The 11,552-nt window shown below is 41.8% G+C and overlaps 1 protein-coding gene across 1 annotated transcript; it reads right to left on the bottom strand.

The window, feature by feature from the left end:
* Nucleotides 1–3,934: 3,934 nt before the first annotated feature.
* On the bottom strand, nt 3,935–8,888 carry LOC121629781 (cyclin-dependent kinase 9-like). The gene is made up of 8 exons (XM_041969571.1): nt 8,780–8,888; nt 8,523–8,636; nt 8,060–8,141; nt 6,279–6,369; nt 6,016–6,182; nt 5,500–5,671; nt 4,713–4,861; nt 3,935–4,633 (listed from the first exon to the last, which is right to left on the bottom strand). The coding sequence occupies exons 1-8, from the start codon at nt 8,818–8,820 to the stop codon at nt 4,268–4,270; spliced, it is 1,182 nt and encodes a 393-aa protein (XP_041825505.1). The 5' UTR covers nt 8,821–8,888; the 3' UTR covers nt 3,935–4,267.
* Between the last annotated feature and the right edge of the window lie 2,664 nt (nt 8,889–11,552).

Genomic DNA, 11,552 nt, shown 5'->3' on the forward strand with positions numbered 1-11,552 from the left:
GTGGTCACATCAGAGAGACATGAGAAACAAAACATCTTTACTTTAATAATCTGGATCACCAAGTGGAAATACCTGCAACAAGTACAAAAAGGTCCATAGAAGGTAAGCTGGTTTGTTTTGGGTGCAGTATGTGGAGCTTGATGTGACGGTAGGGGGATCAGTTCTGGTTTACTCTCTGGTGCTGGTGGTAGACTGGATCCTTACAGTGTTTCCAAAATAGCAACTTTGGCAATATTTAGTGAGTTTCAGAGTCCTTTGGCGACTCTTGTGACTAGTAATAAATGTAGAGACTTTTTCTGGTGTAATTGGAGACTAACTTCTGAATGAGCAGTGGGTGCTGCAGCAGGCCCCTCCCCATCCAAAAGCACTCACAAGAGGCTCGGCCCTCACACAGCAGACGCCCTACCTCCCATCGTCAGTCCCAGCTCCCGGCTGCAGTCATAGCGGGAGATGTTCACCTCTGCTCCATGACCACACTGAAAATTAAATGTACAAAGCTGCTGCTGGCTGATCCTGCCCTGGCTCACAGTCAGACATTAATGCTAATAATCAAGCATGTAGCCATCATGTGCACAAATAAACATTTAAAAAATAAACATTTAAAAAGTTGCATTTAGTAGACTCTTAATTAAAAACCAAAGCAAACTTTTAAAAAAGGTGACACTGTTAATATCGGGTTGGTTGCCTTTATCTCAGATTCCAGCAGCTTCTCTGTGTCATTGTTTCTAGAAGCCTCTGGAACACCACCAGATTTATTCCCATCCAATGGTGTATATTAACTTTTCTCCAACATCTTGTATTGATGATGGAGAGTCCGACCACTGCACAAAGCCTTCTACAGCACATCCCAAATATTCTCCATGGGGTTCAGGTCTGGACTCTGGTGGCCAATCCATGTATGGAAATGATGTCTCCTGTTCCCTAAACCACTCTTTCACAATCTGAGCCCCATGAATCCTGGCACTGTGCCATCAGGGAAGCTGGAATAACCTGCTCATTCAGGTATCAGAGTCCAGTCTTTATGCTCCCTAACAACCTGAAGCCTTTTTCTCCGGTTAGCCTCACTGATTAGTGGTTTTCTTATGGCTACACAGCTGTTCAGTCTCTTGAATCCTTTCACATTGTTCATGTAGAAATATTCTAATTTTCACTATTAAACATAGTCCTGAGTTTTACTGCTGTTTTTCTTCCATCTGGTTCCACCAAACGTTGAAGTGATAGCTGATCCAGACATTTCTTCCTGGAAGATGATGGTTCCCCACCATCCTTCCAGTTTTTAATAATTCATTAGAAAGTTCTTAACCCAGTTTTAGTAGTTCTGCATTGCATCATTTGGGGTTAAATAACTTGTTGCAGTGAAAGATAATCGGCCACACAGTAAAAATCCAATTGGAGGCTACTATCTATTCCAGTGGTGTCCAGCTCTGGTCCTCAAGGGCCACAATCCTACTCCAAAACCATCCGACTCAAATTGATGAGTCATTGTGCAAAACTTAATAGGCTGTTGGATCTATTTCATTTGAGTCAGATGTGTTGAAGCAGGAAACACTGGAAAATCTGCAGGACAGCGGCCCTCGAGGACCGACTTTGGACACTCCTGACACACTTAGTTAAATCCAAGTGGCAACTTTTGTTTGACCAGCAGTATGTATGTTTATATACATGCTGCCACTATATATATATATATATATATATATATATATATATATATATATATATATATACACAACTTAAAATGTAAACTAAAATATTATATGCAAAGTGAAATATTTCATGTTTTTTTTTTTTTTTTTTTTTTTTTAGAATTTTGATGATTACGGCTTACATCTTACAAAAACCCAAAAATCTAAATCTCAGAAACTTAGAATAGTGTGAAAAGGTTCAGTGTTGTAGCCTCTAAGAGCAGCACTCTAATCAGCTGATTAATCCAAACACCTGCAGAGGACTCGGAGCATTGAAATGGTCTCAGTCTGTTTCAGTAGAGTCCAGCATCATGGGGAAGGTTGCTGACCTGACAGTGGTCCAGAAAACCATCACTGACTCCCTCCACAAGGAGAAAAAGCCTCAGCAGGTGACTGCAGAAGAAGCTGGATGCTCTCAAAGTGCTGCATCAAAGCTCATCAGTAAGAAGCTGAGTGGAAGGAAAAGCTGGAACCAGCAGCGATGAAGCAGGAGAGGAGGGTCAGCAAAAGGCCGTTCAGAAATGTGAGGGAGCTTCACAAGCAGTGGACTGAGGTTGAGTTAGAGCTTCCAGAGCCACCACACACAGACAGATCCTGGATCTGGACTTCACATGTCGTAGTCCTCTAGTCCAGCCGCTCCTGAACACAACACAACATCAGCAGCGTCTTACCTGGACAAAAGAAACCATGACCTGGTCTGCTGAGCAGTGGTCCAAAGGACTCTATTCTGATGAGCAAGTTCTGCATCTCATGTGGAAATCCTGGTCCCAGAGTCTGGAGGAAGACTGGAGAGGCAACAATCCAAGACCCTTAAAGTGCAGCGTGAAGTTTCCAGAGTCGGTGGTGATGTGGGAGCCATGTCATCTGGTGCTGGTCCACTGGGCTTTATTAAGTACAGAGTCCACGCAGAGTCTACCAGGAGGTCTTAGAGCTCTTCATGCTTCCTTCAGCAGAAAAGCTTGTTGGAGATGCAGACTTTATTTTCCAGCAGGACTTGACACCTGTCCACACTGCCACAAGAACCAGAACCTGGTTCAAAGACCAAGGGTTACTGGGCTGGACTGGCCAGCAGACTCTCCAGACCTGAACCCCGTAGAAAATCTATGGTACGTTGCCAAGAGAAAGATGAGACTCATGAGACCGAGCAATGCAGAAGAGCTGAAGGCCGCTATTGAAGCATCCTGGTCTTCATTCCACCCAGCAGGACCGCATGCTGATAACGTCCATGCCGCCCCGCATGGAGGCAGGAATCCATGCAAAGGACTCAGACCAAGAAGTGGGTTCTTATGCAGGATTAGAATCTTCAGATGGTCAATGTTTCTGGATTCAATAAACTTTTTTTAAACTGGTTTCATGTAGTAGTCTAATTTTCTGGGATTATGTATTTTGTATAAATTCATCTGCACAAAAATACATAAACAAAAACATGCAACATGCACTGCAAACATGCTTACATCTGGATGTGTGTTTTTTTAAAGGAGGTTTTAGACATTCGTGCATCTTCTCACCTTCTGTGGTTTCTGTTTCATGTTTCTGTACCATTTGTGGACATTCGTCCAGGTGATGCTGCATGTGATATTTGCATGACAATCCACAAATATTATCAAGAAATATCACTATCCACAAACATGTATTTTTGTATTTGTGTTGAATTCATCCACAAACAAGCAGAATGATTTACAAATGTTGAATTTGCTTCATAAACCCATACACTGATTTTACATTAATACAATAAAGATATACAGATGTAAATAAATGACTTTCACCACTGAAATGTGCTGTTTATTTAAACAAGTTCAAGTTTCAGGCATCAGTGAATCATTTCCCGTTCTCCAGCTCGTGTCTGATGTCTCAGGTTTGTACAGAAAACACAACGATGTCATACGAACTTTTTAGCAAAGTGAAAAAAATATTTATTAATAACGAGCCATGCAGTAAAGAGAAATGAAGTGGAATCTATTATCCCTACAGTTCCCATTACCCCAAAAGAAACTGAGTAGTTTAGTACCAGTATGTGTAGTAGTATTTCAATGTACTTTTTATTACAGTACGTTGACTTAGCAGACAGTTTTATCCAAGGGGACTTAGAAGTATGACGCATGCTAACGTTAGCTTCCAAATCATGAATCAAAAATGGATGAAGGGCAAATCCACGGCTTCTTTAGGAGACCGTGACCACATTAGACCAGGTCCTCGTGAAAAACTACACTTTGACCTTTTTCGTTCTTTTTGTGCGTTTTTAAGTCTTTTTGTTGCAGCTGTGGCAGATGGAAATAAATGGAGAGAAAACCGTTTTGTGTTGTGAACAGAAACCAGTGACCTTGTAAACTGTTTAAATAAGCTTCACATTCATCATAAAGAACTCAAATTATACTAATGTTGTACATCACAGAACATAAAACCCACCTAAAGCTAAAAAAATAAATAAAAGTAATTGTGCTGAACATAAAATTAGCTACCTAGAGGAACATCTGACTTAATATGTCCGAGTCTTTTCTGGACCATCAGATAGATTCCTGATCATCTCCTCAGAAAGAAGATCCCAGCTGGAATGTCCACATTTATCCACTTATGTCGGCCTTGGACTAAAAGACTCGGTCAAACTCGGTCTGACTGGTGGTGGCTGGGTTTCGGGTCTGATTGGGCGGCTGCTGGGGCATGTGGCCTCTCCGTCTGGGAGGAGCTAGATATTCAAACATGGAGGTGTTGTGGGTGGAGAGCATATTTTTCAGGTCCGATGGCATGGGGTCTGACCAAAAGAAGTCATGGTTGAGAGCGTCATCGCTGTCTGTGCGCTGTGCTGGGTCCAGAACCAGAAGCTTGTCTATGAGATCCAGAGCATACGGGTCTTTGACATAGGCCTTGAGACGGTCCTTCACTTTTCTCTTCTGGCCTTTAGGCAGCTCCATCTTCTGGTACAGTTCGTATTTTTTATCCACACCCGGCCAAACCTGAGAGAAAGAAAACATGGCTCAACATCCAGCTGCCAGAGGACGCGTGTGCTGCTGTTTATCCGGAATAACATCTCACCTCAGTGGTGATGGAGCCACAGAGCTGGCTGATCAGCGTTAGCTGGTGCTGCTCCGTGTTCCCCTGCATGATGGGACTTCTGGTCCACATCTCCGCCATGATGCAGCCTGCTCCCCACAGGTCTATGGGGGGACCGTAGTCTCGCTCACCTAAAGAAGAAGGTAAAAGACCTCAAATCAGCTTCTACAGGACTGAAACAGCCTTTAAGAAGATCTACTGGTGGGTAGAGCAGCCGTCTGAGGGCCGTCCCTGCTTCATACCCGCTGGTGTTGGTGTATGAAGGTAAAGACCTGCGTTTCAGGGTTGGCTTTAACTCTTTAAGTCCAATCCTGTCGCCAGTAACAGAACTTAAAACGCAGATCTGTAGATTATAGAAACTCCTACTGATGGAATTCCAACTAATTATGACTTCATACTATTACTTTCTATTTATTACAGTTTTCTGATATTGTCTAGAAACACAGAAGTTTCTTTTGGATAAATCTGATCTAGTTTCATGATATATCTTCATATTTTTCAGAGATTCTTCAGCTGGACAGAAACTGCTTCACTAAGAAACCCCTCAACGTGAACAAACACACCAACCTGTAACCTGGACACTGAAAGCTCTGCAAATAAAACTGTTCGAGATGAAAAACAGGTACAAAATCATTTTTGTCATTTAAAAAAAATTGTGAACATTTGAGTTGTTAATAAAGAGAAATCTGATGAATACATTTATTGGGAAAAAGGTCCAGACGGGCCGCTATAAATACAGGACTGAAAGGGTTTGAAGACCAAGTCTCACCGAGCAGCAGCTCTGGAGGTCTGTACCACAGCGTGACCACCCGGTTGGTGTAACGGTTCCCCTGGCTGTTCTTAGCCAAGCTGAAAGCTCGAGCCAAGCCAAAGTCCGCCAGCTTCAGGACGCCGTCTCTCGTGATGAGCACGTTGGCTGCCTTCATGTCTCTGTGAAGGATCTGAGCCGAGAGCCAGGAGATTAATAACTAACGAAGAGGAATTCCTCCTGGTCTAAGCAGAGATTTTGTTTTAGCTTCTTTTGTCAGATCAAGTCTCCTTGATGATATAATTAAGAGAAAATAGACACTAATGTGTGGCTCATATCTGAGTTTAGCATGAACATGAAGCTGTGTGTTGTTTGCAGACCAGGGGCCGTATTCCTAAAGATTCCCAGCGCAAAAAGTAGGAATTTTTAGGCTAAGTTAGGAGCTCTCTGAGAGGATTCTCAGAATCTTTAGGAATACCGGCCCAGGTTTTCACAAACATCCTGGAGGATAGAAGAACATCTCTCCGTGTTCCTCACCTTGTTCCTGTGGATGTAGTACAGTCCATTAAGCAGCATCTGCATGACCTTCTTGATCTCTGCCAGCGTGAACTTCACGTTGGCATTGCTCAGCAGCCCGGCCAGGTCGTGTTCACAGAAGTCAAACACCAGGTAGATGCTGCCTTTGTATCTATTAAACTGAGTAGCTTCAGATACAGGAAGGCCATATAAATAAACAAATATGGTTGAACAAGCAAACAAACATCCTGCTCATTCAGAGCATTTCTACAACCAACACCAACCTTTGGTTCTGCAGATCTCAATCAGGTTGACCACATTCTCGTGTTTGAGCAGCTGAAGGATCTTGATCTCTCTCAGAGCCGTGATGGGGAACTGAAGCAAAGCAGCAGCTTTCATAAGGAAGCATTCAGAAAAGCTCAGAATACTTTACATGAGCTCAGCATTTTCTTTGGGTTGTCAAGGAATCAATCATCAGATGATAGACATACTAACGGCTCTAAAGTTGCAGGAGAACCATCACGTTCCTTTCAGGTCATATGGAGTAGAAAATGTTTGGAAGATTGAGTGAATGTGATCTCTTACAAGTAGCTCTACAACTAACAACTTCAACCAAACACTTATGTATCCGTCTGTGTAGCTCTCAGACAGACAGATGTTCCTTCCTTTCAAGAACCAAACTACACAGAGAAGTGCTCTGGGAGGCTGAATGCTGACTGGCTAAACTGGAAAACGGAGCGGAGGCCTCGTCAGAGGTCAACCGTAAAAGGAAGATATGGGAAGAGTCAGCAAAGAAGAAATACGAGTAGAAGATCAATCTAGCTGATCCAAAATGCTGCAGCAACAGTTCTGATGACAGTTACCAGGATAAAGCTCTTAGTGACCCAGATCCACTGGATCCTAAAGATCTCAGAATTCCAGATTTTCCCAGCGTCACTCTCGGGTTTACTGGTGGTTCCTAGAGATTCTAAAAGCAGAACGGGAGGCAGAACCTTCAGTTATCAGACCCTCTCTCTACCTTCAGATCATCTTCTAACTTTCCTTCATGATAAATCTTATAGCAGGTCTGGCTTGGTGACCCTGATCCATCCTCTAGTCCTGCTGCTATAGGCCGAGGCTTCTGGGGGATGTCCCATGATGCACTGGGCTCCTCTCTGCCCTCTTTACCCTCCATGTAGAAATATCTGACATTGTTGTTTTGTGTTTCTCTTCTTCTTTCTCAGCATGTATAGGAGCCACACTAGTATGTTTTGCATATTCATTCATCAGATAATACGCAGCATCAGCATCTTGGTGGTGGGTGTGTTGCTGTGTGTGTGTGTGTGTCATGAAGTTTGAAAGGTACCAACTCACCGGTATTTAGAATGAATGGATGAGATAGTGGGGTGAGCTCGGTGGTGGTCACATTTTCTGTTGACCACATATCTTGTAGTAATACTGTTTTATTCATTAATTAGATTTGATTTTGGAACAAGATGGAAAGAATAAACTTATTGCTGCTGACACAAAAGTGCTTTGGAGTATTGTGGAACGCATGTCCTGCAGCAACTCAGAATTTAGCCCACAGCGGCCCTCAGATGAGTTACCGTTTTCCCACAATAGCAGGAATCCCTGGACTAGATTTATGATGCTGGTTGACCCCTCTTTCCTGTCCTCTCCACCCCCAACTGCTCCAGACAGATAGTCGTCCTTCTAGGTTCTGGTCCTGATGGAGGTTTTTATTCCTGATTCTGGGCCTGATGGAGGTTTTCTTCTACACTGTCTCAGCTCAGGATGAAGGCTTGATTTAAAGAGAAGATTTGATCCAATCTGTTGGTTCTCTTAGAGGTCATTACTTTCATGAATGGGTTTATATGAACACAGTTATTATAAACTGGAGTGAAGCAGGGGTGATGGTCAAAGAAAAATCCTGAGCCAAACACTGAACTGAAATTAATACCAGGGAGCACCAAGGAATCATGTCCAGACTCTGACATCGCTTTACCAAAATGTCTCTGACTGCTGAGTCTGCATCAAATTAAAGTGAACCAAGTTCAAAGTAAACTACTACATACTGCCTTCTTACCCCTTCTTTCTCATTTTCCATCAGGACTTTCTTCAGTGCGACCTTCTTCCCCGTCTGTCGGTGCTTTGCTTTGAATACCTCCCTGTAAAATACAGATTGCACAACACAAACAGCAAATAAACAACTTCCACCATTTACAAAAGAAAGCACATCCTTCCTGTAAATCTATATATTTAAAATGGTTCACGCTCAATCATCTAATCCAGATTCACTTAGAACAAGAATATTGTTCATGTTAGCTAACTCTCTTGAAAACGAGAACTATTCATCATGTGTAAGTTTTACACATTTTACATTTATTGACTACTAATCATAGCAGTATTGTAATCAGGTTATTAAGAGCAAACTCCACACAGCAGTGATCTGTTCCTAACAGGCAGCAACAGCTAGCCCTATAATACTGTTTTAGTCCATATAATTAGCTGTTAGCACGGCTAGATTACCAATTTTGTTTAATACTCACCCGAAGGTTCCCTGTCCTATTTTAGCCATTCTTTCATATTTCGAAACTTCGTCACAGAAAGGAAATTCAACTCCGTCGTAGTATTTCGACATTATGGCGGCCTCTCGGTCGGGCCTGGAGGAAAATAAACAAACATTTCGGACGTTACTGGGGTATTTTTCACCACAGCACAGCCACAGACAACATCTACCTGAATACCAGAAATGTTAAATAATAAAGCCGTGAAAAATGTAGCCAGTAAAGTGCCATATTCTTACTTTTCAGCCCCACCGGCGTTGCTTGTTTTCTCCCGTTGCATATCTGTCTTCTTCTTCGTCTTCTTCTTTCTCTTCTTCTACTCCTTCCTGGAGCAACGAACTTGTGCATTACCGCCACCAGGTGGTAGAAAGGATAAACGCATCCATCCGTCCATCCATCCATCCATCCATCCATCCATCCATACATACATACATACATACATACATCCATACATACATACATACATACATACATACATACATACATACATACATACATACATACATGTTAATAGTAATAAAGCCATTTATTTAAAAATGAATAAATACATGAAAAGATTAATAAATTACTTCTGACGCCCTCCACATAAAGCCTTTAGAAAATATAATTAAATAAACTATATAAAAAAGATAGAAAACTTTTGCCTTCTTCCATATGGAGTTTATTGAAAATCAATAAATAAATGAAAAAATTCTGCCATTTGTCACATAGAGTTCACATTAAATAACAAACAATAAAAAAAAACAAAAAAAAAAAACAAGTAAACTTCTGAAATCTTCTCGTGTTCCTGATCTACTGTGTTGTGGCTACAATCAGTCACCAGAAAGTCTGAATCAAAACTGGCTGTTGCCAATTTAAAAAATAAACATGAAAAAGAAAAGTCTCTGAGGAGCAACAGCAATTTTAACACCACATTGAAAACACCGCTGATAAAGGAGCTGCAGTTTACTGCTGAGTGACTGAGTTGTGGAGAATTACAGCGTGGACAGAGCTAACAGCAAACTGTCCCTTCTTAATTCTCTGAATTACCTTTGTCTAAGTCCTGCTGTAAAAACACGTTGTGGCAACTTTGTCATATCATGTTTTAGTTGCACTTCAGACATAATTTCTACGTTATGAAACAGAATCAGCTCAGATTTTATTGTATTTTAATGTGATTTTAATTGAATCCACAACAGGTCTGATACCACAGGACAACTACTATTAGTTTGATCCGTTAAATACCAGACCATGGTGACCGTTGTCCACCCCAGGTTTCCATTACATAATAATGCTGTTTGTTTATTGGGAAAACACAGCTACAAGTCATTTTAGAGACAAAACAGGACAACAGCTTTGCATAATAAGAAAGGGGCGGAAATGACAGTTAAACTGCAAGTTTTCTGCAAATCAAATGAAAATATAATCATTAACCTGCTCACTGTGCATGGTTGTCTCTGTGTTGGCCTCTCTGATGGAGCAGTTGCCCGTCCAATCCTGAGCTGTCACTCTTTCTGGATGGATAATCTTTGCTCAAGTTGTATAATATGCTGCAGCTGAGCTAAAGCAGGGCATCAAACGTACGGCCTGGGGACCAAAATCAGACCGCCAAAGGCTCCAATCTGGCCCCCCTAATAAATTTAGTAAAATTAGAAATGACTCAGAAGACATTACCTGCTATTATTTAATAAAAGTAACTAATTCCTAATGTGTCCACGTGAGGTTTAATGTTTTGTTTAAATATGAGACATTTCCAAGGCAGCTTGTTCTGTCTTTTATCGCACCTGCAAAGCTGTTGTTTTGACCAATCACAACGACGTCATACTTTTATCTCCCGTAGATAACGGCAACTTTTACCTGAAACGTTTGGTCACTTTTACAACTGTTGGGAGGTTCTGGTTCTCTGCCATCAGTATAATCTGCTGTATCACTTAATGTTGTGTAGGCCGTTCTGCTCCGTTTTCCTAACGTCACCTTTTCCAACAAGTTCAACTTTATGATGGAAAGTTGTGTTAACATTATCTTACAATGTCCCTCAGTTCAAAGCAAATTATTCTGGGAAGGCGAGCTCCACTGCTTCTGTGTCATCTGATTTTATTTTGCGTTATTGGAAAACCCCGCTCTGGTGGAGCAGCTAACGTGGCTGGATGCAGACTAATTGAAAGACCAGCAAAAAGCCTGGATTTGTGTGATCGGACACAAGAATCCAAAATGGATAAAGGGCAATTCCACTGCTTCCTTAGGAGACCTTGACCTCATTAGACCAGAGGCCGTAATCCTAAAGATTCTTAGTGCAAAGAGTTGCTTCCTAGCAGCCAAATTCTAAGAAAATTCTAAAAATTATGTTTTCTTTTTCCCCTAAAAGTGAAAAGTAGATGCTAGTAAATATAAAAGCCATTCCTAAAGAATCTTTGCTCTTAACAGAGCTCCTAAGGTGAGGTCTGTTAGGAGCAGGGAAGAGGACTTTTAAGCAGCCTAGGAGTTCCCTTAGCAGAGGGCAGAAGAAGCAGGAGAGATGTTCTCCAAACACTGGATGACAGTGAATTTATTAAACGTTACAGATTGGACTGTGCAGGAATCATATTTGTGGTTTTTTGTGAAATCTACATCACAAAACACTTTTATGCTCATTGACCAACTGAGCCAGGAGCAAACCCTGCTCCTCTGTCTGTTCTCTGGTTTGTGGTGGAGCTGAACGCTGACCAACGCTGCTTCTTACAGGCCGTCACCAATCACAGACGCTGATGGAAGCTGAGCCATTTTACCCTCGTTAATACACGATGGAGGTGAAATGTTCAAAGCTGAAAGCACAACAACTTTTGAGAAAACCACACCTCCTCACTAAGACAGGACATTCTGTCCATTCCTTGCTCAGAGTTCTCTGAGAATGTTCTGGAATCACTCCTAAGCGAAGACTCCTTGCTAGGAATGTTAGGCTAAGTTAGGAGCTCTCTGAGAGGATTCTCAGAATCTTTAGGAATACCGGCCCAGGTCCAGATCCAAATCTACAATACTTGGATTCTTCAAATCTGG

This window comes from Melanotaenia boesemani, chromosome 19 (genome assembly GCF_017639745.1).
Source record: "Melanotaenia boesemani isolate fMelBoe1 chromosome 19, fMelBoe1.pri, whole genome shotgun sequence".
Taxonomy (NCBI): domain Eukaryota; kingdom Metazoa; phylum Chordata; class Actinopteri; order Atheriniformes; family Melanotaeniidae; genus Melanotaenia; species Melanotaenia boesemani.

Bases quoted from the DNA above. Each gene is read 5' to 3' on its own strand.
- LOC121629781 (XM_041969571.1), bottom strand. From the start codon at position 8,820: ATGCAACGGGAGAAAACAAGCAACGCCGGTGGGGCTGAAAA. The intron at 6,183-6,278 runs GTTGGTGTTGGT...CTGTATCTGAAG, and splicing joins TGAGATCTGCAGAACCAAAG to CTACTCAGTTTAATAGATAC. The intron at 5,672-6,015 runs GTGAGGAACACG...CTCTCGGCTCAG, and splicing joins ACTACATCCACAGGAACAAG to ATCCTTCACAGAGACATGAA.